The sequence below is a fragment of the Fusarium flagelliforme genome (assembly GCF_020744385.1).
Source record: "Fusarium flagelliforme strain FIESC 12 MPI-CAGE-AA-0113 chromosome Unknown B0J16scaffold_3, whole genome shotgun sequence".
NCBI classification, from domain to species: domain Eukaryota; kingdom Fungi; phylum Ascomycota; class Sordariomycetes; order Hypocreales; family Nectriaceae; genus Fusarium; species Fusarium flagelliforme.
Genome location: NW_025763505.1, coordinates 5,106,553 through 5,133,738, shown reverse-complemented (window position 1 = coordinate 5,133,738; position 27,186 = coordinate 5,106,553). Strand labels below are relative to the sequence as shown.

The 27,186-nt window shown below is 48.4% G+C and overlaps 9 protein-coding genes and 2 non-coding genes across 11 annotated transcripts; 4 read left to right on the top strand and 7 right to left on the bottom strand.

Moving 5' to 3' along the window:
• Positions 1-1,455: 1,455 nt before the first annotated feature.
• Positions 1,456-3,670, bottom strand: B0J16DRAFT_383470 (uncharacterized protein; the record flags this gene model as incomplete). Its single annotated transcript, XM_046131337.1, has 3 exons — positions 1,456-2,115; positions 2,176-2,513; positions 3,478-3,670. The coding sequence occupies 3 exons, from the start codon at positions 3,668-3,670 to the stop codon at positions 1,456-1,458; spliced, it is 1,191 nt and encodes a 396-aa protein (XP_045985515.1).
• A 516-nt stretch (positions 3,671-4,186) lies between these two features.
• B0J16DRAFT_t108 lies at positions 4,187-4,258 on the bottom strand. Its single transcript has one exon. It is a non-coding gene; the product is annotated as a tRNA-Ala (tRNA).
• A 1,482-nt stretch (positions 4,259-5,740) lies between these two features.
• B0J16DRAFT_285717 (general substrate transporter) lies at positions 5,741-7,733 on the bottom strand. The gene is made up of 5 exons (XM_046124059.1): positions 7,451-7,733; positions 7,192-7,401; positions 6,878-7,139; positions 6,242-6,831; positions 5,741-6,190 (listed from the first exon to the last, which is right to left on the bottom strand). The coding sequence occupies exons 1-5, from the start codon at positions 7,644-7,646 to the stop codon at positions 5,841-5,843; spliced, it is 1,608 nt and encodes a 535-aa protein (XP_045985514.1). The 5' UTR covers positions 7,647-7,733; the 3' UTR covers positions 5,741-5,840.
• A 1,719-nt stretch (positions 7,734-9,452) lies between these two features.
• On the top strand, positions 9,453-9,537 carry B0J16DRAFT_t113. The gene has a single exon. It is a non-coding gene; the product is annotated as a tRNA-Ala (tRNA).
• A 1,494-nt stretch (positions 9,538-11,031) lies between these two features.
• Positions 11,032-12,240, bottom strand: B0J16DRAFT_383468 (uncharacterized protein; the record flags this gene model as incomplete). Its single annotated transcript, XM_046131336.1, has 1 exon — positions 11,032-12,240. The coding sequence occupies one exon, from the start codon at positions 12,238-12,240 to the stop codon at positions 11,032-11,034; it is 1,209 nt and encodes a 402-aa protein (XP_045985513.1).
• A 305-nt stretch (positions 12,241-12,545) lies between these two features.
• B0J16DRAFT_383467 (uncharacterized protein) lies at positions 12,546-13,700 on the top strand (the record flags this gene model as incomplete). The annotated part of the gene is made up of 1 exon (XM_046131335.1): positions 12,546-13,700. The coding sequence occupies one exon, from the start codon at positions 12,546-12,548 to the stop codon at positions 13,698-13,700; it is 1,155 nt and encodes a 384-aa protein (XP_045985512.1).
• Positions 13,701-15,138: 1,438 nt separating this feature from the next.
• On the top strand, positions 15,139-16,848 carry B0J16DRAFT_117441 (uncharacterized protein). Its single transcript, XM_046121564.1, has 5 exons — positions 15,139-15,632; positions 15,682-15,740; positions 15,788-16,223; positions 16,273-16,653; positions 16,704-16,848. Exons 1-5 carry the CDS (start codon positions 15,471-15,473, stop codon positions 16,779-16,781), a joined length of 1,116 nt encoding a protein of 371 aa, XP_045985511.1. The 5' UTR covers positions 15,139-15,470; the 3' UTR covers positions 16,782-16,848.
• A 36-nt stretch (positions 16,849-16,884) lies between these two features.
• Positions 16,885-19,029, bottom strand: B0J16DRAFT_117473 (uncharacterized protein). The gene is made up of 2 exons (XM_046121565.1): positions 18,522-19,029; positions 16,885-18,474 (listed from the first exon to the last, which is right to left on the bottom strand). The coding sequence occupies exons 1-2, from the start codon at positions 18,642-18,644 to the stop codon at positions 16,915-16,917; spliced, it is 1,683 nt and encodes a 560-aa protein (XP_045985510.1). The 5' UTR covers positions 18,645-19,029; the 3' UTR covers positions 16,885-16,914.
• A 1,426-nt stretch (positions 19,030-20,455) lies between these two features.
• Positions 20,456-22,378, bottom strand: B0J16DRAFT_117419 (P-loop containing nucleoside triphosphate hydrolase protein). The gene is made up of 3 exons (XM_046121562.1): positions 21,912-22,378; positions 20,754-21,845; positions 20,456-20,702 (listed from the first exon to the last, which is right to left on the bottom strand). The coding sequence occupies exons 1-3, from the start codon at positions 22,102-22,104 to the stop codon at positions 20,671-20,673; spliced, it is 1,317 nt and encodes a 438-aa protein (XP_045985509.1). The 5' UTR covers positions 22,105-22,378; the 3' UTR covers positions 20,456-20,670.
• A 70-nt stretch (positions 22,379-22,448) lies between these two features.
• Positions 22,449-25,202, top strand: B0J16DRAFT_117437 (uncharacterized protein). Its single transcript, XM_046121563.1, has 8 exons — positions 22,449-22,796; positions 22,851-23,019; positions 23,069-23,178; positions 23,230-24,265; positions 24,317-24,432; positions 24,484-24,833; positions 24,885-25,145; positions 25,193-25,202. Exons 1-7 carry the CDS (start codon positions 22,793-22,795, stop codon positions 25,047-25,049), a joined length of 1,950 nt encoding a protein of 649 aa, XP_045985508.1. The 5' UTR covers positions 22,449-22,792; the 3' UTR covers positions 25,050-25,145; positions 25,193-25,202.
• Positions 25,203-25,308: 106 nt separating this feature from the next.
• On the bottom strand, positions 25,309-25,821 carry B0J16DRAFT_383461 (uncharacterized protein; the record flags this gene model as incomplete). The annotated part of the gene is made up of 1 exon (XM_046131334.1): positions 25,309-25,821. One exon carries the CDS (start codon positions 25,819-25,821, stop codon positions 25,309-25,311), a length of 513 nt encoding a protein of 170 aa, XP_045985507.1.
• Positions 25,822-27,186: the final 1,365 nt, after the last annotated feature.

The window sequence follows — 27,186 nt, the reverse complement described above, 5'->3', positions numbered from 1 at the left end:
TTGCTCTTCAAGAATTCAAGAATGTCGTGAGGAAGAAGAATGAGTGCATTCTCAGAAGGACTCTTGGCGCCGACGGTCCATAGAACTTCGCCGGGGTTCTTGCGGCAAGCGACTTGGCCGACAGGCAAATCATCATTGGTCTCGATGAAGAAGTATGATCCTTGGTCGCGCTCGTAGTGCAGGGTAGCAGCTGGGAGCCATTTGGAGATATGGTCCTCCCCGAACAGCTTTAGGAATCCTTGGCCGCCGTCCACGAACTTGCAGCCAAGACTATCTGGGGAGCCTGGAATAATGGTCAGTTTCGTTAGGCTTAACAACGACAACGCAGGGTGGAAATAAACCTTTTTTTTTCTGCAGGTATGTCTTGAGCACAACCCAGTTGGTACAGGCTATCTTCTCCTCCATAGAAGTGTTTGTGGGAGACATGTTGAGAAGTGGCTGAGGTGTGGTAGTTTGCGGCGGGATGCTGCTCAGAAGAGCTAGCCAGAGCGGATGAAAGTTCGACATCTGTCGGGCGATGGAAATATTGGCATTCTTTTGGTGAAGGGGTATCAACGGCTCGTTGGAAGAGATGGAGATGGAAACTGTTGGAAGGAGAGGAGATTAATTTTCGGAAAGTCCTTTTGTGCGACATGCAGGAGGGTGATGATAGGGGCCAAATGCCCGGTGGCAGGTGGCAGGTGGCACGCAGCTGCCCTCTGCCTAACCGAAGGCTGGATATGCAACCGAAAGGACTTCACTACGGGTTACCGACGAAAAATTTGCATCGCCACCTATACCATATACATCAAAAAACAATGTCTCACCAGCGGCAAATTCAACGAGTGACAGATGACGAATGTGAGTACGCCCAGCGGGGCTTTTGGCACTTCGGCACTGAGGCCGATATCAGCGATGACGGACTGAGGTCTGGAGAAGTTTCAGCTTATCGCGCATTAAGACTAGCCGTCGCCTCTGTCGAAGGTAAGTAATAGGTATCAGGTGCAGCACCATGTGGTTGTTTGAAAGCACTGGTATAAATATCATTCACTCGTCAAATCATTTCGTCCCTGGGGTAGTCATAACCTTGATCTAAAGATATTGAAAGACATATCACTGTTACTGCACGAGCCGGATTTAAAGATTTCCATGTTCAATTAAACTATCATAACTTTTTATTTGGGGAAGACAAACCGAACGAAATCCTTCCCCAATGAAGACGGCAAGCCCAAGTACTGACGCGGGTTCGGACCTTATAATTATCAGATCGCCAGTACTGAACCATCATGTTCATGTGTATGCTTGAAACCCTGAGCGCTGTAAAAGACCAAAGCAACCCGAAGTGAAAATACAAAAGGCGACAGTGACTGAAAACTTTCAATAGCCCAGCGAGCTTCCAGAGTCGATGAGAGCAGAGACGGCAGCGCAGATCATCTTTCGAAGCTTCGACGCATTCGTTTGGAGGAATTCCTCAAGCTATTCTCGCATAACCTCATGAAGTTGGTCAGGTGCACAAAGGCTTGCGGCCAAGTTGTGAAGTGCTTGGGGAACAGCAATGTTGTCTTGTCGAAGCTTAGCACACAAAGCCTTCAGGTTTTGGATCCTGTAGTTTGAAACAGCCGACTGATACTCGTCCTCGCTGCGGTAGTTGTGGCAGACGACGTGGCTGAATTCGTGGATCGCATTGGCCATGGCAGATTCGGTATCTGCTGTGGTCACCGGAGGGGCTGAGGGATCGCCAGTAGGAGAAGGGCGAGCGGCGGCATCCTCAAGGCGACGGACTTGTTCAGTTAGATCAGCTACAAGCTTGGTCAAAGCCGCCTCCTGCGAGGCAGCTAGATCGGTCTGGCGCTGCTCGGACTGCATCTGCAATTTCTGCTGATGATCAAAAATGGCGAAACTTTGGTTCAAATCGCGAATGCTGTAAATGATTCGAAGTTTCTGCTGGTTCAGACTTTGGGGAAGATGACGGGTCACGTCGCTGAGTCTTTCAATTGACGGCTTGACAAGGTCTGAAAGCAAGACCCCGTTCTTTGGTCCTGGAACTCGTTCTTCCCAGGAAGTCTTCGTGACGTCTTCACCCACCATGGCCATAAATTGCTCGAGTTCAGGTGAAGCTTGAGAGTATTTTTGGTACTACCGAATTACAATCTGCTTCAAGTGACGGGGGAGAACACGAAAGGTGTGAACATCTACCCATTCCTTCATGAGTCCAAGGGTGCCTTGTTCTAGTCCTACCCCTAGAGTCGAGATGCTGCGAATCGTTTCCTGGGTTCCTTTGTCAAGAGCTTCCTGGCGGGTGATGCGAAGAGTTCGAGTAACGTATCCAGGCTCAGGGGTAGAAGCGACTGCTGACTCATTAGCAGCAGAAAGCGCGGCGGCCATCCGCTCGAACACTTGCTTCCGGTTTGGCGGAAGCTGCGCCATGTCAAGATTGAATGTACTGGCACTGAGGAGGCTTGGGAGTTGCTGAACTTTCAAGTAATCGAAAGCTGAGGTCGTTGTCTTAGCAACCCAGATTCCGTTCTTGGACTCTGGAGAATGATTAGGAAATTATCTTTTGGCATGGCACTTTAGGATAAGAAGTACCTGACAGAGAACCCGACGGATGAGTAGAGAATCGAGGAGTGGAAAGTACAGCAGGAGGAGTTCTGGGAAGAGAGATCAAGAATGAAATCCCTTTTTTGTGTTGGGCGATGGCGTAAGGTTGCAAGAAAAGGAATGGTCGCCGTATGGATTTGACGATGGAAGGAAAAGGAAAAGAAAAAAAAGAAGAATAGAAAGAAAACAGCAAACAAAGTCGTTAACCGAGAGGGCTAGGGCAAGGGATATTTCTGCAGAGTCCCCGGCAGCTGTGCCAGCTGTATGCCAGCTGCCAGCAAGTGCAGGGACGGTCTCCTTTCTCAAAGGCTTCACTTCCTGTAATCAACATATTGGTAGCCTGGAAGCCAGGTTAGCTTGGTTTTGATTTGTCATGTGAGTTCTGAGTCTCGTGTCGTAACATCCGGCACCTGGCTTGGTCTCAACAGTAATATGCACCTAGGATAGAAACAACGGAGGCATATAACAGTAAATACTCCTGAACATTGGGCAGCTAAGCAGGTAGGAAGAACGGCCGAGATGCTGATTTGATGGCCTTGACGCTTGGAGCATACACAACAAGACAACGAAGCTTTAAATAAGTCCAAAGTATAGCTAGCAATTGTCCTACCAAAAGAAGGAACTACATTACGATACCTAAATTCCATTGTGTCTGAATTCGAGACTTTGAGCCACTGTATCCCGTATGTGTATCCCCGCAATGGCTTGCCCTCAAAACCTTACGCCTCAAGGTGCCTTTGTCAGTGTCTTTCCCGAATGGTCTTGTGATTTACAAAACAGCTATCCCATCCCGGGATTGTGTTGTGCGTCAGAATAAGGTATCTGCCATTCATTTGGCAGGCTCCCGACGACCTTGGTTGGGTTGTGACCCAAGTTTCTTGAGAATCTTTTGGGTACGTCGTTCGCCACTCAGACTGCGAATGTCCGCCTTTTTCTGAGCCAACTCGACCTTGGTGAGTTGCTCCTGGAACTTCTGCATGCGGCTGTCCCTAGTTTTGCCATCCTTCTTCAGGTCATTTATCTGGGCTTGAGTATTGATCGAGGTGGTCATTTCAACTTGGAATTTTCCAACCTTGCTTCGATTTGCCATTGCTTCGGACATCACCTCGTTTGTATGTGTCGCTAACATTCAGTGTTATTGATATAGATGGGGAAGTAGACTGCAAGCACTTACCAGCGCGCTTCTCGTTGCATGTTGTGGTGTTTCGCGTGTTGTAATTTCAACAAGAGCGGGGGCAAATCCTTTGCAGACGACTTGGCTGCGCGAAACGGTCCTGTAAGCAGTAGAGTAGCCTCCTTGTTCAGAAGGATTGTCAGAACGTTGCTCATCGTCTGATATGAAGGAGACTAGAGGAGGATGAGGTTGAAAGAGGGTTTCGAAGGAGAAGGGGGCGAGAAACCAATCTGCCGTCGCTGCTCTAGCTCTTCGCAAGGCACGTATCAGCACCAACAATCTCGTCGACCACATTTTGCTGAAACTATTCAAATGCTCCGCTACTGGAATAGTAAAAAGGACGACTGTCTCATCATAGTAGAAAAAGGGAAATGGAAGCGCTGCTCCAAGCATGCAAAAAGTGTGGTAAAGGTGGAATTTAACCACCGAAGTTGGACGAACAGGGAATCGAACCCTGGACCACTCCCATGCTAAGGGAGTATTATACCACTAAACCATTCGCCCAGTGAATTGTTGGAGGTGGTAGCAGAATTTTCGCTCTATGTCGGCGGTTTGTGAGGATTGGTGATAGTTTGGTGGAGTTTAGTTTAGTAGAGTGGGTAGAGTGGCAGATTTCCATGGTGGGACTGCTCGGGTTCTGATTGATAGATTGAGTCTAGGTGGGGCGGGCCTTGAGAGTGTCTTAGGTGAGCGATTCAACATGCAGCGAGGCCGTCAAACTGACCCGCCATGACAGCAGAAGGACCCGAGCCAGCGCTGCGACTGCGGATGGCGGGCTTGAGGTTGATGGGAGGGGACGATGCAGCAACGGCGGGACGGCGAACAAGAGCATTGGAGTTGTACGCATTGGCGGGGGTGGTGGGGGTTGCTGTGGCCGGGAGTTTGGTTCCATGTTAAAAGGGCCCGGGCACGATTCAACTGCGCCACCAGGCGTCGCTTACCTCCTTCAAACAGCCACTTTATGCCATCCTGGATAAACTCTTGAATAAGTTTACCTTTCACCCTTAATCAAAGAGACCATTTTCTGACGAAGGCTGACTACAGAGTAGGCGCTTCCCATTTGTGATTTGTTCGAATACCGGAAAATAGAGACCTTGATTCAAGTTGGATTTACCATCAAGCGCGAGTGGCGGAACAAAGGAGCAGTCTTGATGTATTCATGCAAACCAGGGCGTTTGAGTGCGTTTAAGCTACTTGTTCGACACGATTCCATTATCTAATGCGCGAGTAGACAAAAGATATCGGTCGAACGGAAGACTCCAAGCTCGCAGAGAGGTCTTGGCCAAGTCGAGGCTGAGAGACTCAACATCATATGCTATCTCTAAATCCACGAATCATGCGTTATCTCAGACAGAAATCAAAATATGAAATAACTACCTCACCTAAGTTTAGACCATGGACGTAAGTTTAGAATATCCTTAGTCCTCTCTATCCTAAACTTCGTCTCAACTACAATCTTATACCATGGTCGGGAACCAGAGGCACGTGATCAACTTCATGCACCGCTCTTCAAGTGACTACGTCCACGCAGGAGTGTCTGTAGATGCCACGAGCGGTATCCATCCCGAGAGAACCTCTCTCCCATGGCACCAATCGGGATAGACTCCTGACTCTTGTCCTTGAAGGCTCCAACGTGGCAGATCGTCGCTGCGGTCATGTCTTGGGTTGCATCGCCAGGGTGTTTGATGGTGCCATAGATCAGGCAGATAGGTTAAATGTAGATCGTCAAGAAGAAGAAGAAGCCGACAGCGACGTCCTTAATTGTATGGTTTTAACTGCAGTATTTTAACTGCAGTAAAGAACAGCAGAAAATGCAGTAGCAGTAGGTGATAACAATAACTAATGGATATAAAACTAATGGGTATTAACAGCAGTACATTTAACTACAATATCTTCAACTTATTCAAGCCTGACAACAGGAAGAATCAGGGTCTCAGAACAGTGGCAGGCTCATTATCATCACGAAGCAAAATTCAATAACAGCAAAGCGATGTTCGCAAACTTATGATATTCAATCGAGCGAGAGTCCTAATTACTATTGACAATCTTCCATCGCGTAGACACTTCTTCCATTCGACACAGCCACTTAAGCGACCTCCTTGGTCTGAACATGAGTCTGGTGCTCGTCGTCTTTGCCATCTCCAAAGTGAATCTGCTTCTCGACAGCGGCGGTGGCCTTCTCGTTGAGCTTGTCGTCCTCGAAGAGGAAAGCAAGTTCCTCCAGGGTGCGGCCGCTGGTCTCGGGGTAGAGCCAGTAGACGATGCAGAACTCGAAGAAAATCCAACCACAGTAGATGGCAAGGTACTTCCACTTGATGGCTGAGAGAGCGATGGAGTTGACGTTGGTGGAGAAGAAACCGGCGAGCTTTCCAAAAATCTGCTGGATACCGATACCACGGGATCGCATGGCATAAGGCCAAAGTTCGACCAGGTAGGCTGAAAGTGTTAGTGAATTTCAAATGTCTGGCAAAGGGCACAAGGACTTACTGTAGGTGAGAGCGTTGTTTCCGATGTTGTAGGTTGGCGAGTACGCAAAGTAGAAGAACAAGGCGGCGATACCAGCAGCGTTGTTCTTTTGGCCCTCGGGGGTTGCTTGAATTTGCTGGAGAGAGACAGTGATGGCAATGAATACGAGGAGCATGAGCGCGGCTGAAAGCATGTACATGTTTCGACGCTTGAAACGAGGGACGATAAGAGCAATGATTGTGGCATTGATCAAACTCCAGCAAGCGAAGGAAAGGTTGATGCGTGTCTTTGTCCAATCGTCGGTGAATCCCATGAGTTCGAAAAGCTTTGATGAGTAGTAGCTCATAAGAGTGTTACCGGAAAGCTGTGTGAAGAGACCGATGAAAATGGTGACGAGGAATCGGCGACGCATACCGGCGGTGCGGACAACCTCGAACCAAGATTGCTTGGAAGCCTCCATCTCGGCCTTGATGGTCTCGCGGATCTGTACGATTTCGGCTTGGACGAGCTGAGAGTCCCGGTCGCCCTCAGCGTGGTACTTGATGAGAACTTCGGCGGCCTCTTCGGTGCGGTCCTTGGAGATGAGGAAACGGGGAGACTCGGGGAGGAGGCTGGTGCTGTTAGTCTAGAAGCGTGTTTCACGGCTGGTTCACTTACAAAACAGTGGCAATCTGGATCAGAGATGGGCAGATCTGGAGGAGGGAAGGAATTCTCCAGGCCCAGTTGGTCTTGATAGAGGTGGTGCCCATGGCAATGGCAGAGGCGGTGATCTGACCAATGAAGTAGGAAGAGTTGAAAAGAGAGGTCAGAGTAGCACGCTCCTTAGGGTAACCCAACTCTCCGATGAGGGCGGCACCAGAAATAATACAGAAGAGAATTCCGGCTCCAAGAATCATACGAGCAACGATGTACATGCCAACTGGAGGATGTCAGTGACTGAACTGTAGTCTATGGAAGTCTGAATGTCTTACCGTGCTGGGCGAATCCTTGGAGTAGAGCACCAAAAACCATGATGAGAGAGCCAAGCATGATGGACCATCTTCGGCCGTACTTCTGAGCGAACCAGGGTGCAAATGGGACAGCAAAGATGGAACCGAGCTGATAGCAGGAGTTGACAAAGCCAAGCATACCAGGTTCGATCGCCCATTTGCCGTCCTCGTCCATTCGTCCACCACCAAGATCTAGACATTCGTTAGTTGGGAGTAATCGAGTATTTTCTGTAAATCATACAGTGATGGAAGGTCTGCGAGTATTGCAGAGTGTTGATGAGCTGAGAATCGAAACCAGAGGTCATCTCAACACCCATACAACAAAAGAACAGCCAGACGTAGAGGATACGAAGATTGGGCTTCTTGTACCATGGCACCTTATCCTCATCGACGAGGCGAGTGACGATGGGATCGGCGGCAGTACCAACGTTGACCATCGTGACGGTTTGGGTATCGACTCTTAGGTTGTAATGAATGCAATGCAGATGCAAAGGGCGTGGACCGCTCTACTGGTAAGACAGTAGCAGTGGACAGTCAGTGCTGGAGAAGAACTGGAACCAACAACGAAGAATTTCGATGGGGACAATGCAGATCATATTATATAGCCATCTCCCCCAGGTTTCCCCGGTTAGATAAGATACAGGGTGCAGTGATGTAGCGTAGCATAGCAAGAAACTACTGCTGCCCTAGCGGTTGGATTTCCGAAATCTCCGCATTCACCAGTCGTCTGGGGTAAAACGTGGAGTCTCCGCACCAAAACTTGCTTTGACCGCATGTCGGGGTTGCATCGCAATGTGTGATTCTGTAAGTCTCTGTCAGCAGTTCGCACCACACCCGAAGAAACGATTCGTCCGCGTAACGTCCACCCCGGTCGGTCGACTCTCACCCGAAAACGGATTCTCGCCCCGAAGAGAGGAGTTTCGGGCAAACTCACGTACGGTTAAACGGACCGGCTGATGGAGGGAGTGGAGATGTAATGGCTGATTGGTTCATGCTTATGCTTAAAACCGCTGATCATGCCGTCTTTGGTTTGGTCGTGGGATATGCCAGATCTAAAACTGTGTAGCACCTGACTCTCTACCGAAATTGCGGGGTTAGTCTGGAGACTGAAGATGGAGAAGGAGCTAGACGAGGCTCTACTCCGACTCCGACTCGCAATTGCTCCATCAGAAATAGGCGAGCAAGGAGCTCAGACAATGATGACTAAATTCTTGAACTCTAACGGGCAGTGACGGCAGAATAACCGGCAAATCGCCAGCCACTCAATAAATAGTACACTCAGCATTTCAATTACCAACTCTTTACCTGATTCCTCGAACCAACAGAACTTCTCGAAGCCAAGATCATAGGGCGTAAAACGTTAAATTCTTACATCCAACAGGCTGCATCAATCTCCAAATCCCCTGTCTTCAGCTCATCAACCATTCACCTGGGAAACCCTTAGTCTAGGTGCATAGTCTACCCGCTCTTCAGGCTAAATAGCTTCTTTGAAACACCCGGACAGACGCAGGTATTTATTGCCTTGGCACTCCCAGTCAATACCCCGGGAGGGTTGACAGTGAGCCCTCCTAAACTATAAATGGACGTGGGATGACTGCACGGGTATACTGTCTACTGAGCTTGCCATTTCCGGATGAATCCTTTGAACAAAACGAGACTTTGCCATGTTTAAAGATGCGTTTTCCATCTCTTGGCTCAATGTCCTTTTGATCGGCCCGAAGGGGGTCATTCCTGCAGAAGTTGCGTCCAATGAATGAGGGTGAGTTGTCACAAAGGGTTCGTTTATACGAGTGTGATAGGTGATGGTCGATGACAAGAGGCCAGACCATTCCAGTTCGTGGTGCAGTCTGGGGATGAAGCTTGGCGTTTCTAAAATCTGGGGAAGATTACAGCATGAGTCGTCATTATGGAGTCTTTCATGAATGGTCTTGTGACTGAAGTGGCGTTTGTCTGTTTGCTATCATTAATGTTAGACGAAGGCCACCGAGCGCATGAGAGATGGAATCATTTCGCGACTCTATCCCAGCTTAGACTAGCATTTGTGATGCCAGACTCTCGTATTCCACGTGCTAGACACGATGTTTTTTTTTTTTTTTTTTTTTTTTTTTTTTTTACTCAGTAGCTATCCAATGCTTACTGAACCTGGTGGGATGTGCTGCCGGATGAAGTGATCCAGGGTAATCCTACGGCAGTGCTCTGTGCAGCGTACATAGTGGCTCTTAAAATTTCGCCTAGCATAGTTAGGGCGTGTGGTCTAGGGGTATGATGTTCGCTTCGCATCTTTGCTGCAACTGCGAAAGGTCGAGGGTTCAATTCCCTCCTCGTCCAGCTTTTTGACTTCTTGCGTAACAGTAAACGCAATGTAATTGAAACGAGGATACGTTTTGGTTTCTTTTTACCAAGCACATAAAAGAACAGGTTTCTAGCGTACATCATGGTAGCCTGACTAATCTATGAAATGCCTTGAACACAGATTGCTTCAGGTTGCTGGAACTTACTGGTAGGTGAAGAACAAGCTGTAAAGTCCAGGTTCAGCACGCCCGAATGGTAGATTTGCAAGAAACACCGCGTGGCCTGATTCAAATAGTCTTTCTGCCAATTATGTGAGAGTTTCGACAAGGTCCTACGTACAGAAGGAATTCAGAACGGACACTCGCTTGTAAATAGCTTTTGTTCACTCTGAACCTAATCACTATCTCTCCCTAGAGATATTAGGGTTATGAGGAAGCAGGTTGTAGAATGATACTTGATTTTGATTAAAGAACACCAAGTAGAAACCGCGTGCCCGTTTGTCCCTTTACTCTAACTTTCGTTGATGCAATGATAGTTTCTACGATGCAGTACCTCGTCAGGACCTGCTGCGACATTATAAAAGCATGGCTCTTCAACTTCCCAAACTGTTCTCCGTCCCTGATCCGTCTTCAGCCATTTGCGATCGACCGTCCGCGATATCTGGGTGTTTGGAATATACAGTAGTAAGTACCTTGAAACCACCATCAATACCAACGTTTGGCCAACGTCCTGCTGAACAGTTTGAACTTACTAAGGCGAATATCAGTATCTTACAACAACACAGCTAAGGCTCCAAGATGCCTTCCTTCCCAGGAGGACGCGCGCCTCCTCCAGGAGACAATCGACCGAGCAGAGATGCATCGCGATCACAACGACCGCCACGAAACCCGCCCGCAACTCCCGATGAAAGATTTATGGCCGGTTTAAGACCTGTATTTGACGATACACTGAGATTGGCTCAGTTACTCAACCAGCCTATACTCACAGAAGAAAACCAAAGAGAGCGCGAGGCTATAATTCAAAGAATCAACCTGCGACTCAGTCTCGATTCGGACCATTCAAACCACTACAATGAACGAAGAGAAGAGGCGTATCGAACACAGGAATCGAACAACCGAAGCATTGCCGAATTGGAGAATGAGATGAGGAGATTGGCGAAAATACAGAGGGATTTGTTGTTGCAATTGAGGGCGATATCACCAAGGTAACTTCTCGAGCATCTAAGAGTAAAACAATAGAAGGGGCCTAGGTAGGATGTAGAGTCTCAGGACGGCGTTTAGGGTATACCGTTCACAATGGCCGCCTCAAGCATAAGAGCACTGTGTAATTGATTATCTCATTGGCCTTGACCTAAGCCTTCAGCTAAGCTACTTGTAAGACCATCATCAGATAAGGCTTTTGAAGATATTACACTTTCCACAGGGCATTATGACTCCTTTGCCCACACATGACTACTTGTAAGACATTATGCGTTGTAAACATTCAAGAACCCATGAACCGCCTCCGCCGCCAATTCTGCTGACACTCAACCTAGTCCCTCGGTCCAAGGACGGAAGGCCAAGCAAGGCCTTCTGGTTCCCAGTACGTCTTCCAGATCATGTAGAAGCTTGCCGTCGCGGGGTCAACTGGCAGGACTTCGACTTCGCGGTCGGCGTCGTACTTGTCCTGGAGTTGTGGGAGGTACAGCCAAGTTCGATCGTTCTTCATGATCTCGGTAAACCTCTTGGACCATGGGAAGCCAGTGATGAGGCCTGAATCGTACGTGACAATATTGCACCATTCGTGCAACATCACGTACCAAGGCGTCCTTGTCTTCAAGGCAGGCTTGTTGGCTCGCTTAACAACGGACCATATCACCTTATCCCTGAGAGACATGTTCCTGAAGGCATCGCAGTTGGAAGGGAGGTGGTTTAGCGAGTTGCAAATAGGGCAACCGTCAAGCTCACTCTCACCCTCTGGGACATTGACGATGCAATCGATGAGACCATGTCCTCCTCTGGGACAGAATGGGCAATCGTCTCTTGCCTTGGGAGGGTACTGTGTCCTCTTAGGCGTGACGAGGCCCGTTACCTGACCGTTCTCAGCGCGACCGGTGTTCTTCAGGACGCGAGACTCAATCTCGTTCTTCTTGACAGCATCAAACTTATCAAGGTCCTGTATGAACATAGTCCAGCCAATATCGCAGGTGCCCCGCTCGAGACTGAGATGTTGATACGCCTGCATCACGCCCTGATTCAGGGTGTGCTCATCAGACGCCACTCCCCAGAACCCTGGTGGGTAGCTACAGGTGTACCAATTGGCACGACCGTCATCGCCAATCTGCGTTGGAACGAGCTTGTATGCAGCATTGCCGACATGATCAGCCGTCTCCAACATCTTAGCTTCCACGACCATGCGAGGAGGGGAACGGATGGAAGTTGAACCTTCCTCCGAGTCGCTTCCGCTACTGCCACCATGGCTGCTTGGGTAGCCGCCGTGGGGAGTCGTCTCCACCATCTCAGCTTCATTGACCCTGCTTGGCGTGGAACCGAGGATGGAACTTTGCTCAGGGTCGCTTCCGCGAGATGGGATGGACGATTCAGACCTACTGCCACCGCTGTTGCCCAAGTGGCCGCTGCGGGGAGTTTGGTCGGAGGTTGCAGTCCCGCGATCAGATCGCCTAGACTGAACCGGATATGGTTCAAATCGACCTGTGCGTCGATTTTCGCTTGACTCTTGTGTCTCGTTGTTTCGAGGCATTTCGAAAAGTGAATCGTAGTTGTTGTTTGTAGAGAGAAAAATTCCAAGGAACGAAAAAATCTTTGTTTGTGTATACCTCTAGTTAATCCTATGTGCGCTGCCTGCCTGGCATTGATGCCGGACGCTTGCACTGCGAGCCAAGTGCCAGTGCAGGCAAGCTAATACACCCATGGATACCTAATACCTAGCACTAGCGCTCCTAACAAGATAGAAAAAACTTCCTCTAAACATCTACATCTTCGGAACGCGACAGTGAGTATATCTCAACTTTCGAGAAGTTTACTGACATCATGCAGTTACCAAACATGAGTTACGACCTCCGAAGCCAGTACGATCCTACGGGCTCTGAAGCCATAGTGGTGGCTGAGAACCTCATTAATCGATATCCTCACAGCGCGGATGACATGTCCCTTCCTGGCTTGGACTGTTTGACAGTTGTCCTTCGCTTCATCTACAGTCGTTTCTTGCTTGGAAAGGTTCACGGTTTCCGCTGGATAGAGACGTCAGAGAAAAAGAACCCGATACTGGGCTACGCTTGGCGTTCGTTTGGCCTCGAGCCAAAAGAGATTCAGCACGCTGCCGGAGACAAGAAGACATTGCTGAAATCGATCAACCTCCCAGGCACTTCCTTTGAGGACTTCTGCAACTCTGCTCTCATGAACGAGACCTTCTGGTCTCAGTTTGAGTTTCAGCTCTTCCAGCCCTTGATCACTGCCGACGATGGTACACGCGTCAACATTTCTCCATCCGAGACAGCAAGAATTGGTCTTCTGGAGCTCGATCGCGCCAAGAACCCTGAATTGACGATGGAGGAAGTTGTTGAAGGCTCGTTTAGGGTATTCCCCTATGAGGGTCAAGAGGTGGTGTTCCGACCAGGCTGTCCAGCTGTTATTCGGCTCTTCTATCAGTCTCCTCCCGACCCTGACCGATGTCTCGATATCAACGCCTTCCGAATCCTGTCCGTTCCTCGCTGGCAACTTGACCCAGCCAAGGGTAGTTACTTCAAGAATGGATATGATGAATACTTTTTGATGGCGGTTGTACGTCTCAGGGATGACGACCGCCTGCAAGAGTATGTACGCACGTACACTACCTCGGGTGCCCCTGTCGTACCTTTACCCGGATCGGATTCTCTTATAGACAAGAACTGGTCTATCAAGGACCCATCGGGAAGATACATGCTCTTCCACACAATCAAGACGCTGGAAGACGCGGATGATCCCAAACGGTTTCCCGAGGTGCGCGTTTCGTCAATATCTGACGAGATGGCGCAGCACTTGCGGGACCTCGACAAATGGGTCAAGACACTGCCGGAGTCTAGCGAGCGTTGGGAACGACGACGTCCCTCAGCCGAGATGGAAACTGCCGAAACTCAACAGGGTATGGGTCAAGAGACTCCCATCGAATCTGACCAGTCTCAGACCCTTACATCATCAAGCTCAACCGAAACCTTGTATTAGGGGGCCTGACAACTAAGTTTGTCGTGTTCTGATACCAGTTGAGTTGGTAGTGTGGACTTGGCTACAAGTAGCCGGTCTATCTACACTCTTACCATCGGAACTATGGTAGAGTACTGAAGGGATGAAGATACAGTAGAAGGAAGCCTTGCCTTCATCTCTCTAGTATTCATCCGCGAAAGGTCGATCTGTTCTTGGCGGGAGTTGATTGGCATCTGCGTCGAGCTTTGGTTTCTGTTACTGCGATGGGCTCCGATTGCAGACCTATGGAACGGGTTAAGGCGAGGGTTGTCTGAATAATGAAGGAAAGACAAAAGAAAAGAACGATGTTAGTTCTATTTAATTGAAATCCTTGAAGTCTCCGTGCTGTTTGTATATTTCAAGTTTGATATGTTTTAAAGATTCGTTATTCCCCATCAATCCGCATTTCAGTATCGTCGAAATAAACCATTCTTTTACTTCTAAAACCTGACTTTGAATTGAAAAAGTAGTATATTTAGTTGTGTGATAATACTTGAGATATGGAAGTAGTTATTTAGTGACATTCACTATAGCTCTTCTTTAAGAATTGCTGTTTGGGCGTTCGAGAGATTTGACGTAGAATTGAATTTAGACTTCATCGGCTGGTTGGTCTATAGATTCCTTTCGATCGTGAATCAAATCACCTCCATCATGGTGATAGCTTGCCCTCGATCGCTTCATATATACAAGTGCTGGATACCGAAAGATTTGCAATGACACCATTTTTAAATGTCAGAATCAGTGGCCTGTGTGAAGGGAAGGTGCGCTGAACATGAGTTGTTGTAGAGGTCTGTTCCTTCCACGTTTCCATCGACCTTACCTCCACAATCTGTTGTTCGGTCGCTCCTACCTTTCCTTACTCCGCATGCTTGATCCCTCACTACCGCGCCTTCTCATTTGCACAACTGTCACTGGTATGAGATCTTCCCCAAACTGCTTCCACCTCAAGAAACACAACCCTCAAGATCCTTCATTTTCTGGATTCACCATATTACCTCGAATGACGAGAACTTCGATATATGAGTGGAAGTCGCCACTGCCTCGCGACCAACGGGACAATCATGATCGATCACGATAGCTGACAAGGTCGGACGCGATTGTCCTTACCGACGCCAGGTAACCTAGGTAAGCTCCAGTACCAAAGAAATCATAGCCGTATACTGATATTTTCATTTTACGCAGAAAATCCCTCGTCAACAGCGTGGATGCACGTCCAATCGACGCTTTTTAGCATTCCGCTCGAGCGGAACTGGATTGAAGATCCACCGACAGTTATCGTTGTCGTCGACATTAATTACCGGTCAGGGTGTCAGAAGAATTGGCCGCCGAGAGCCCAAGAGGCGAAATAATTTCACCACAATGTGTCAGATTTTATGCCACTTTATTTTGACAGCCTAAGTCTTGGAGAACATCTTTCTGTCACCTACCTGCTTACCCCAAGATCTCACTTGCGCACACAATCTTACCTCGAACTCGAACGACAGCCCAGCGATCCGATTGGTGCCCACAGTCAACCACATCCTTGGGCTGAGCCATGTCAAGGCAGCGGTTTTCTCGCATCCATGATTCGACGCCCTGGGGCCAAGCATTGGCAAGACAAACAACCCTGGCGACTTTTAATAACAATGACGTTACAGTTGCTCAGCAGTTAATAAGCGGCTCTGCCTCGCTTATGCTGATGCGACCTGTAAGACTTTCGCTGACTGGACTAGTTCCCAACTTTACCGAACACTCATCCACGATGTTGAGGAGATGTCTACGAACCAGAACAGTCCCTATGTCACGAGCCGTGAACAAGCGGTCGTAGAAGCATGGAGTCAGGGTTTCAATGTCGGAGCTATTGTCATTCTGATTTTGCTGGTTCTGTGCAATTATCGCAGAAAAACGCTCCTGCATAAGCTTATTCTTGGTGAAGTATGATCGCCCTTTGTCCCCACAAGACATGTCTGACCGTTGGAACTAGTTACTGCTTGCGCTTGGACATGGCTTCTTTGCATTCTTCGAAGAGCCAGAATATGGATGGTAATGTCTGCGCGCGATGATAAACACAGCGGGCTAACTCAATCAAGGATCCTGAGCAGCACCGCGACTCTACTATATATATCTTACTTCATTCACAACCTCATTGCCTGGCTAAAGATCCGACCGTTTCTCCCAAAATGGGGCGCAAGAGGCTTCATCATCACACTCCTCATGGTCCAGCCATACTGGGTACTCGAAACCTGGGCCAACTTCCAATATCATAACCATCTCGGAAGCCGAATCTTTGACACTACGCGATTACTCGAACCATTATTCAGAGACCCTTGGTGGGTGTTTACTACCGTCAAGTTGGTCATGGCTATCAGAGAGAACTACGAGTTTACGATTTCTGGTCTGGTTCGCACGAGCCCTCGTTTTGGAATCATGCTTCTCTGTCTTCTACTTTCTATCGTATTCTTGGTCACGGATGTTATCTTCATGATTGTTGTATCGAAAAGAGGAGGAATGAACCCATTCTGGAAGGTAAGTATCATTTGTGACTTGGATATGACTCGACTGACCTGTATTTTAGCTCGCCCTTGTTTTCAAATGCGCATCTGATGTCATCTTCCTCGACGACTTCAAGAGTGTACTAGACCGAATCTCCGAATCAGCGATGAGAAAAATCACAACATTCGAGTACCGGGACAACACGTCACCATCGTTGCAACAACCTGGGTCCGAACGGAAGCAGTCCCGATTCGGATCGTCTTCAAGAGCCGAGATGGGATCTATTTTACGACCGATGGGTTCAAGAGATGACGGGCATTACGAGTTTGCGTCCAATTTCAGTCAAGCGTTTGTGGAGGACGGAGCACAGCGGCCATGGAATGAGGACGATCCAAGAAGGATGCGCTCGCATTCGCCACGGTGCAGAGGCGAATCTGAGGATGCCATGTTGCCGATAGACGAGGTAAGTGCTGGGACTTCAATTTAAGTCTCATATGGCTAACATAGAGAAAGACTGAACGGCCAAGAGGACTGCAGGACATTCCTATGGAGCCCGTCAGAGCGCGGACGCGAGACGACCAGGCACATTGAGATACTTGGAGTCTACGAGCGACATGTAATTATCAAAAAGTTGAGAAACTTCGATCTTTGGAAAAGTTGTTAAAATCAAAGGAATATTTTGCTTCAATTTGAAGAAGGCTTTGTCTCAGCCACATATCTAAATCTAGTCCTGTTTCCCTATTTCCAATGCAATATTGAGCATACTCCTTGGCCACCAAGATCCATCCGATTCAGAAGACTCATCCCGTTGCCGACTCAGGTATTTTGTGACTTTTGCCAGTTCGCACTCTCCGATCCCACCAATCCACCAAACGCCGTCCAACAGCATGACCAAGACAAGCCAGTGAGCAAAGATTTCTATAGCAAGGCGGGAAGTGTCGGAAGGAATACCATTGTCACAATGGATTCCTTCGTCGGGGGCGGTATCCGGAATGTTGTCTAGTGTTGATTGAACAATGCTCAGGAATTCTCTTGGTACGCGATTCAGGAACCACATGATTGTTCGGCGAAGTGGCTTTGGTGGCGTTGAAAAGGTTACTCGAGCCATATAATTCCGTAACCAAGGCGAGACATCTGAGAGTTGACTTAATGCCGCCCAGCCATATTCCAAGTCGGGTTGGTCGGAAGATGTGGCGCAATTGTCATTGTTCGGCTCGAACAACTCGTTCATGATGTTGCTCAAAGCCTCCAAAGCAACCAGACAAGCCTGTAGCTCGCCATCATCTTTTGAACTGTCCCAGGAAGAGGCGAGATGCATAGCAAACTGCAGTGTCTGTGCCTTGGTACGTAGTTTCTCAAGCGCGGAGCCAGATGTCGCAGCAATAATCGGCATAAGCAGCTTCTCGGTCCGCTCGCTCGGTCCGCTCTCAGCCATAGGAACAAGCCCACTTATGGGCTGATTCAAAGTTATTGTCGGAGGGCTAGCCGTGAAATCATCGAGGAGAGTGAAGTCTTTGGTGGAGTGGAGAAGGCCGGTATATGCCAGATGGGCAGCGCGAATGAGTGTCATCCAGTGTAGCTGTGCCGGTGGCAGATTCGTACACTTGTCGTTCTTGTCGGTCAGAGCTTTCAACAACTTGATACGAACAGCGTGGTTCGCTGTTGCATAAAGGACCATGAGCGGAGCATTTGCAACGACATGATCGTAGTGGTTGGCGTGGGGGATGTCGGCTTGTGTCTGACGAAGTGAAGCTCTATGATGCTCATCCGCGAGAGCCAAAAGGTTTCGCACTTGTGCCCTATCGAAGTCTTGGTCTGTTGACTCAGAAAGTATGACATAGCATTTGCGCACTGCAGCTAGTGCGAGAATAGAGCTCATGAGCGGTTTGCTCCGGAAAGCAAGGTTGGGAAACCCAACTTGCAGTGCATACAGATCCTCATCATCGTAGGCCATTGACCGTGCGGCATGGGAAAGATAATAGCTGAACAGCTCGAGTTCTGTTGCGCCGAGGTCCACAAACGGCGCGACATTCTCATGGGTGAAAATGTTGGCGCTGAAGGTGTAGTTTGGTGTTGTCGCGAGATACGGTGATGAGAGACCGGACGCGCTGGTACCGGTGGAAAGAGAACAGTCTGGGCTTGGAATGGTGAGGCTCTGGGGTTGGTAGATGCTTTCTGTGTCCGATGGAGGTGATCTCAAAGTCCGCGACTTTGGCGACCGAGGGTATTCGCATGGAATGTCCTTGTCAAGACATCGTGTGCATTGCGGTCGTATCTCGTCACACTGCACATGTTAGTCACTGGAATTGGAACGAGGTTGGAGACGCTCACCTTCTTTCTTCTTTGTTTGCATCCCAAGCATCCATGTCTCGACTTGGTGTGAGATCTTCGAGATCTGACCCCGGTGGGACTTGGTGTCGCGCGGGTATCGGGAGACTGCTGGATTGAAGACATTGTTAGGGAATCTGTTGATGGTCATGGAATTGAGAGGTTCCACTGAACGCTATATACTCACCCGACACTCCGAGCTGAGCTATTAAGCTTATCGTGCCGTCCCAAGTAGCGTTGAATGACCGCTTACTTCTGCGCAGGGCGCGATCCACATTCATGCCGCAGCCTGATGATTTGATATAACTTCAGCCTCTGAAATGCAGGCTACGTCAAGCCGTCAATTGATTATCCCGCTAGTTCCATGGGGAAGATCCACCGCGTCCCTACCAGGACACGCGGAGACTGCGCCTCGCTAGCTCAGCCCCAAGAATTTGGAATTGTTCTAGATGGAACATGAAGCCAATTGCAATGAAGACGATGCATCGAGCAAAAAGGTGTGTGTTGCATTTGGCGGCGGATGACTCATTTTCGCGTTGCTCGCGTTACTGGAATCCCGACTTTTCGGCTCGCGGGCCCGCGGGGTGAGGAAAGTAGCATGTAAGACGCCTGCTCGAAGCCCGAAACGGCAGCTATTTCAGTGCCCGAGCTGACAGATGGGTAACAGAAAGATTGTCCGCTAAGGCTTAGGGTACGGAAATAAAATCACCCAAATGCCCGTCTAAGGTATCATAAAATGATCAAATTATTTCGTCTCTTGGATTCTTGGCGGTCAACTGTTCTGACGCTTGAACGGATGGTAAGTTATTGCACGACATGTGTAGACTTGACGGAGAAGCTGATTCATCCTCGCAAAAAGTGCGCCAGTTTGGGAAGGAGAGAAAATATTCCCGAGAATGGTTGCTGCTGATGGAGACTTATTGCTACCATGCTGCCTTCCACGTCGATCAAATCACACACATCACACAGCGTTAAAGATGAATTTGACAGGAGATATTGTATTGATAGCCGTGGTTATAGAGAGGCTACTCCTGCTGACTTCAAAATGGTCAAATGTTCCTTGTTCCCTGTAATAAATCTCGTCCCTCTACGTCACATGCTTAGAAACCAGCCCTCGCCTTCAACAACACCGCTCCGAGCAAGGCTGTATCAAAGTCAATTAGTGGAATTATAGCGAATATGAAATCGATTGCCATACCTGATCGCAACCGGAGACTATCCATTTCAGGACGGTACTCGTTCTTGATATTTTAGTCGAGCTCAAAGGTCCCAGCCTCAGGCCAGTCATGGTTCGAGATCACGCGTTTCTCAACAGCGGTCTTTTCGAATTTCGAGATGTCCTCATCCTTATTGGGAATGACCTTGTAGCGAACTTCCGTGCATCCCTTCTCGGACTGGATACGTTGAATCAATCGTCCAAAGTCCTCTGGGTTTGAAAGCCTCCCGATATACCCCCCTACGCTGGTAGGAGCCAGAAAATCCTTGGTCCCTTCGTGACCGGGCGTGGTGTTGACCGCAGTCTCCATCACATTGCCGTCGCGGTCTTTCATCTTTACCCAGTCGGCGTTGGGAACGCAAATGGGGCCATCTTTTCTGATTCGATCAGACTGCTCGCGATCGCCCGAGCCCTGCTGCCCAGCCTGCTTATTGACATTGTCGCCAGGCATACTGAATGTCGCAATTGTCTGCAGGAGGTCTATGTTAGCATATTGAATGACACAGAGTGACAAACTTAGCATACCTGTAGTTTAGCGGTGCGGAAAGGGATATGAAGAGTTTGTGGGCTCGTGTTTGGGAGAAGTAGAAAGCAGCGGTTGCTTGTTATGTGATGAAGCTTCTAAATCGTTGTGCTTTCTGAGCTTCATGCTTGTGCGCCGCACTTAACGGCTGCCTGCACTGCCAGCAATCGTCAGTAAATCATCCAACCACCTATTATTGGGTAGCAATGGCCCTGAATTAGGTAGGTTAACAAATAGATAAAACTAATATGTGTCTTGGCGGCATGGTTTCTGTGTTGAAAGCTGATACAGTTTACCTATAGAAGGCCCAAACAGACTCTCCATCCGTTTGACCAGTAGGTATTCTCGTCGGATGTCCTAGTGAAGTGCTGTCCTAACGAGCTAGGAACGGATGTGTTGGTTAGCTTCATAGATTACATGGCTATGCAAAGTGCAGTTCCCATAACTGTATACACTGAGTTAGCAGAGGCGTTCGTTCATGGCGCAGAATACATGCCTCCGGCAACAGCACCTGCAGCAATCCCATTCATTACACCTCCCACCGCCTGGGTAGTATATTCACGAAGTCTTTCGCGGTCCCTGCGGGTCTTGTCTACATTGTCTTTCGCCTTCTTCAAAGACTTATTGGAAACATTGGCCTTGCTCCGTTCTCCTTTCTTTCCCTTTATCTGTTTTGAATGGCGCATCGTTTGTTTGACCTGTTCGTCATACAACGCTTGCAATTCTTGGAACTCCTTCTCTTTGGCCTCAAGTTGGGTTTGGAATTGCTGATTGAGGTCGGAAATTCGTTGCTCAATAGCCTGTTTTTCAGCTTCGTGAAGGTCTTCAATCGTCCTAGCAAGCTTCTGCTGTTCTTGTTCTGCTTTTTGAATACTCTTATTGGTATCCGACTTAAGCGTTTGCAATTGCAGCGCATACTGATTGTTTTTGCGAGATAGGGGCGTAGTTGTCTCGGACTCGAATGTCTTCATTACCTTCTTATTCTCATACAGCGCCTTTTGCAACTTTTCTGCTATAGCAAGTCCAGCAGCGGTCTGTCCGAGGGCCTTTCTCTCATCGACGATTTCCCTTTGTAATCGAAGGACATGAGATGTGTTATTACCCGAGCTGCTGAGGAGATGAGAAATGATGCGTTGTGCTGATATAGTTTGGAGCCGCGAATCACGATGTCCATTCTCGTAGTGCCTGAACATATCCGCTCCTTGAGCTATTAGCTCGCCAAAGTAAACCTTTTCGCTTGCTAGCTCCTTCTCTCGATCGTTTAGGATCCTTTTCCTCGTCAGATCGGGTTGCTCTGGCCACATCGTTGTGACAATGGCTAGGTTGGTGGGTATGGGTAACCCGCAGATGGCCTTGAGAAGCGTCAGGTTGAAGCGGCTTGGTCCAGACATGCGATTGCTGGATATTGAATGGAGCATGATGATCCCATGTATACGCACGCCATTTGCATACGACGCGCCAAGATGCGTGGCGAGTATCTCTAAAGTATCGATGTCCGATCTAGTCGTGTCGTTGAAACCCGGTGTATCGATCAGATAAACACGTTGACCATCGTGGTCGTATTGGAAAACGGCTATAGACTTTGTGTCTGGTGGTCAAAAGATAGTGTTAGTAGCGGAGTCTTAGGATGAGGGGAGCGGAGAGGATCCCTTACACGAATACAGCCCATGGCTAACGACCGTGTTAAGGCCCGTACAACTCGAGATGAAGGAACTTTTCCCTGCTCCTGTCATACCGGTGATAAGAAAGAACCGGTCCGTCGGTCGTGGTTTCGTGAGACCTATGAACGTTCTGAAAGACTCGGCTTGTTCGATCAACGCCTCAACGGTCGGCTTATTCTGATACATTGTGTCTCGAGGATGAGTATACAACAGATTGCCGGAATGCGCAATTGATTAAGACTGGGCCTTGAGCAGAGGACTCGTCTTTCAAAGCCATGCTGTTGAAGATGATGTCGTAAATGCCTCGAAAATGCCTTGTATGGGTGATCTGAGGGCTTATGCATCCCAGTGGCTATGGCACTCGGCGAGCGATAGGCAACAGTGCATTTCCTGTCATTTTTGGCGTAGTTTATGCAGAGAATAAGCATATGCACGTTCAGCCGAGCCAGAAGTGGGTGGTCAGATACAGACTCGGTCCCGAGGGAGGGGGCTCTTAACGACCACAACTGACGGCAGACATTTATCTCAAGGAATTACTTAAATAACTTTCGCAGAAGGAACAGCCGCGCAATAGCCGAGGGATGAAATCTCTGGACCTTTTCCTTACCTCTAAGGCCGGTATGGACCTTCCTCAAACCATCATGTTCATTCCACGAGCGACTGCAGGAAGGCGCCTACATGGCGGGGTTGCGTAATAACCCAATAATGGCAAGGCATACCGACACCTGACCACACATGCATCCCGTTTCAAGCCAAATCATGCCGCTCGCCCACCTTAATTCAGAGCCTCGTCGTTCAGACGCAAGACATAAGCTCAAAGATCCCCCACTGGTTCAATCATCAAGCGGCACACTTTGCTTCCAAGTAACGACCAATGGGTAAGTTACTACTGCCTCACTAGAGAGTTTGTTACTGAGTGTAATTGAATACAGACCAAACTCAAGATCCCCTACAGGTGGGATGGCAGGAGCTATCTCCCGATTCCTCTGCAAGTAGTGACGATCTTAGCTCTTCGGATGAAGAGTGTATGGACGACATCTCTTCAGTAATACAAGAGTCCAGCGGGAACACAAAGAACTTTCGCGGCGGTCACTCTCCTCGGTATTTATAGCCTAGACACACATAGCTTGTCTCATTTCTAATTCTGCAGGAAAAATGACATCTTCATTGCAGTCATGGGCATAACTGGCTCGGGGAAAAGCTCGTTTATCGCCAAATGCTCTGGAAAGAAGATTGAGATCGGCCATAGCCAAAACTCTTGTAAGCCAATCCAAGCATTTTTCACGTGGTTAATTTGCTAATTAATAACAGGTACATCTGTAGTAGACGTTTATCCTTACGAGGTGTCGCCTGACTGCACGGTATATATGATTGATACACCAGGGTTTGACGACTCGGACAAGACCGATACTCAGGTCCTTCGTGAGATTGCCGCCTGGTTATCAGATTCCTATCAACACAAGATTCTGCTCCATGGAATTATATACCTTCACAGAATATCGGACATACGGATGCAAGGTTCCGCGAGACAGAACTTGATGACTTTCCAACGACTTTGCGGGACAGATGCACTACGCAAGGTGATCCTAGCCAGCACCATGTGGGATATTACACCGTCAGAGGATGCTGTCAGACGAGAGGCAGAACTGAAAGAGACCCCAGCATTCTGGGGCTGGATGCTGGAGCAAGGTAGTTCTTGTCACCGATACAACAATACAGCAGATTCAGCAAGGCAAATTGTGTTATCACTTACAGACCAGAAGGCCGAGATCCTCACAGATATCCAAGAACAACTAGTGGACAGGGGACTAAGCCTAGGCGAGACGTCAGCTGGTCAGAGCCTCAACAGTGCAATCAGAAGAGAAATGCGCAAACTGGCAAAGGCACGAAAGGCTCTAGAGGAGGATATAAAAGCTGCCGAAGAGATGCAGGACAAGAGGACACAGGAGGCGCTCCAACAGGAGCGTGATAGATACACAGTATTGATCCAACAAGCAGAAGACAACACACACGCCTTGAAGATAACGATGGAGAACCTCATCGCGAAAAGAGATCAGAGTGTCGCAGAAATGAAAAGAGAAATCATGAAGCTCAAGCGAGAGAAGGAAGAGAGTATCCGAAGTGTGAAGGCAAAGCTCGAGAGAGAGAAGTTGAAGGCAAAGAACGAAGAACAGTCAAGACAGAAAAGAGCGGGTACAGGAGTAGAAGACTCTCAGAAAGGTAAACACGTCACATATGGGCAGAGCTATCAGAATGGCGAGGTAAAGAGCCCATTTGCCTGGTCCCCGTTCTTGATATCTTTCAGCAACTCGTTATACATTCTCAAGAGCCCTAAGAAGTGGACCAGGTTAGTTTTCGACATTTCCCTAGTCGATATATGGCTAACATGCTCCGTAAGCAACATTGCAAAGCTCGAGGGAATCCAGGCTAAGAAGGCGATAGAGTTTGGATGCATGATTGCAGGGGATAGCAAAGTGTCAGCATGGATGGCCCGTCACGCGAATGGCACATGGGGTATGAAGATTTGACAGAAGGGAAAAAGAAGTATAGACTAACTGGTGATAGTGCTATCCAAAAGCTTTGCTCAAGCCTACCCTGGTTTTAACGACAATCTGAAAGAACTTGGCCTGGAGAATCTCGATATTTGTGCGCTTGGCCCTGAACAACAGTACTATGCCCGATGGCTTGACGGTACCTGGTTTTGTGGCAATGTCTCGACCATTCTTGTGCAAACTATAAAAAGCCTTACACAGAGAGGATTCAAAATTCTGACGATTTCCTTGGGATACGATGACTCTTTCTTCATCACCTACGAGCTCGATCCGGAACACATGGGCTACTTGTATGACCTACGAAGGTATTACCGAAGCTTGGAAAGGTTCCTAGAGAAAGGCAAGAAGAAAGTTGGCATACAGGTACATCGCGTTGTCCTGGCCTCTTTGGACCTAGCGCTAATGTTCTTACAGGCGGTTACCCTTGATCCCCATAGTCAGATCGATTATATGGTTGTCTTTACGGAGAATGATGAGGATGATTGTGAACCGAAGTATAAGTTCCATTGCTCGAACGATAAGACACGAGAGGCAGTGAGGAGCTGGTGGAAGGCATCTAAAGGGATCGGGGAACTATAACTTCAAGCTTCCTATATTAAATGATCTTCACGACTTTTTGTATTTAGTGCAAGGGAGTGTCATTTCTTCCAATGGGTTATTATTGTTACAACTAAGGTAAGTTACCATTGCTCTACTGCGGACCTTTTGCTCATCTTTTCTAGATACAGAACTCCTAACCATAGTTTTGGAGGAATTGACCTCGAGTCTTCTGCGACTATTCAAGATCTTCGCCCTTCATACATCTTCCTTCCACCTCAACACCGACCCGGTGTACCTCTTACATCTTAAAGATCCAGTGGTCGGAGTACTCGGACTGCTCGCGCTGGATCTTGGCCTCCATAAGCCCCTCCTTCTCCTTCTCAACGGCGACAATCATCTTCTCGCGAGCAACAACAAAAGCCTCGAATCGCTTGATGATCAAATCAGTCAGGTGTCCAACGGAGTTCTGCTTGAGTCCCTCGACCTGCTTCTCGAAGCCCTCGTTGCCAACCTTCAAGTTCGAGATGATGGTTTCGCGGTTCTGAATCATGGCATCAGCAAGTTCTTCGGACTCCTCCTCAGTGAGAGGGCAATAGCGGTCCTTGCCCTTCTTCTCGCGGTTCTCGAACCACTTATTCTTCGCCTGCTCCTTCCAATCGTCAACCAGATGAGGGATCTCCTGGACATGGTGGTGAGTCTGGTACGAAAATCGGTTGCGAATCTGAACCTTCAGCTGCTCGTTTTCCTTGGTGAGCTTCTCGATCTGGTGATCGACGACCTCGGGGGCCTGCTTGTTAGGTGAGTTAGACATCTTGTTAGATGGATGGGACTTGCTATCGTTCTTGGCTCGGATGTCGTTGATAGAATTGTTGTCTTGGTGATGACTTTGTTATGAGTGGTGATGTGGTTGCGAGTTGCAAGAATGAGGTTGTGGTGAGGAGAGGAAGAAAGGGAGGATAAAGTCGAGACTTTATAATGACCGGGTCCCTGATGTTCCGCGTAGTGCTCAGAATGGTCCTGGCAGTGTCAAGTTTCCTGGTGCTATGTTCATGGCTTAAAACGCCCATAGCAGTGTCGGGTTGGGTTGGTCAATACGTTCATGGCACTGCCTAGTTGAAATGGCTTGATGTTCACGAAGAACTAACATTCAAAATGCTAAAACGCTCGAACAAAAACTGAACGCTTGCCGCAAAAGAGCAAGGGGTACCTTTTGTTCCGTTGTATTACTTTTTGACTAATTGACTTGCAGAAAACTTGAACACGCTTCTGTGATAGCTGGAACAAGTTGACTTGCTCTCACATGATCTAAACCCAAGGGAAATGTTCTCGCAAACGGTTACCCTGGACCCCCATAACTTTGGATGTGTTCAATCCGTGCGTGCTTGAGTCATTTCTTTTGATGGGTCATCAAGCCTCGTTTTACCGGGAAGACCGGGTACCTGGATCCTGCCACGCCTTAATGCTAGTTTCCGTTTTTAGTGACTTCCACGAGCTTCCTGGCTTACGAAGCTAGCGAATCGACCCACGATTGATCTTGATCTACCGCTCGGCGGGGCTTCAAACTTCGTCGGGGTGAGGAATGGATGGATGCGTGATAATCTACGAGGACACGATCGAGGATCGATTGTAAACGTGCCGTTTACTCGCTGGGTGCACTTTCCTGCCAGCAGCAGGAGTACAGGCTGGGAAAGCGCAGGCCGGGAGAACAGACCATCATCTTCACTGTGTCGATCTTCACGATTCTTCTCCTCCCTCTCAAACGGCGAAACCGCTTCAAAAGGGATCATACTTCACTATGCAAGGATCGCAACGGGAGTCGACCGTTACCATTTTACCATACCTATTCTATAATCATGTTTAAGCAGGCAAACTTAGTAGTTCTCACCATCAACTATAAGGCTGTTACCGAATCCTCAATTCTGTCATGTAAATCTGGCAAAAAGATTGAAATCGGCTATAGCCAGATCTCTTGTAGGACTCACATACTTACCTTCCCTACCATGTGGCTCGAGTTAACGGGCAAATTAAAAAGAGAGCTGGTTGCAGGGGGTAGCCAATTCTCACGTAACACACATAACCCCTCATATATGAGCCCAGGCTGTTGTCAGTTATCTTACAGAATCACATCCAACTTGCAACCGTCTACATCGCAGACTATTGCGTCTTCCATCCAAAT

Coding starts and splice junctions, on each gene's coding strand:
- B0J16DRAFT_117441 (XM_046121564.1), top strand. CDS start 15,471: ATGTCTACGAACCAGAACAGTCCCTATGTCACGAGCCGTGAACAAGCG. Junction 15,633..15,681: donor ATAAGCTTATTCTTGGTGAA/GTATGATCGCCC, acceptor CGTTGGAACTAG/TTACTGCTTGCGCTTGGACA. Junction 15,741..15,787: donor GAAGAGCCAGAATATGGATG/GTAATGTCTGCG, acceptor AACTCAATCAAG/GATCCTGAGCAGCACCGCGA.
- B0J16DRAFT_117437 (XM_046121563.1), top strand. Junction 24,433..24,483: donor TCACGCGAATGGCACATGGG/GTATGAAGATTT, acceptor AACTGGTGATAG/TGCTATCCAAAAGCTTTGCT. Junction 24,834..24,884: donor AGAAGAAAGTTGGCATACAG/GTACATCGCGTT, acceptor ATGTTCTTACAG/GCGGTTACCCTTGATCCCCA.
- B0J16DRAFT_285717 (XM_046124059.1), bottom strand. CDS start 7,646: ATGGTCAACGTTGGTACTGCCGCCGATCCCATCGTCACTCGCCTCGTC. Junction 7,140..7,191: donor CCAAGGATTCGCCCAGCACG/GTAAGACATTCA, acceptor GACATCCTCCAG/TTGGCATGTACATCGTTGCT. Junction 6,191..6,241: donor AAACAACGCTCTCACCTACA/GTAAGTCCTTGT, acceptor TAACACTTTCAG/CCTACCTGGTCGAACTTTGG.
- B0J16DRAFT_117419 (XM_046121562.1), bottom strand. CDS start 22,104: ATGTATCAGAATAAGCCGACCGTTGAGGCGTTGATCGAACAAGCCGAG. Junction 21,846..21,911: donor TAGCCATGGGCTGTATTCGT/GTAAGGGATCCT, acceptor TTTGACCACCAG/ACACAAAGTCTATAGCCGTT. Junction 20,703..20,753: donor TGCAGGTGCTGTTGCCGGAG/GCATGTATTCTG, acceptor CAGTGTATACAG/TTATGGGAACTGCACTTTGC.
- B0J16DRAFT_117473 (XM_046121565.1), bottom strand. CDS start 18,644: ATGTCTTCAATCCAGCAGTCTCCCGATACCCGCGCGACACCAAGTCCC. Junction 18,475..18,521: donor GCAAACAAAGAAGAAAGAAG/GTGAGCGTCTCC, acceptor TAACATGTGCAG/TGTGACGAGATACGACCGCA.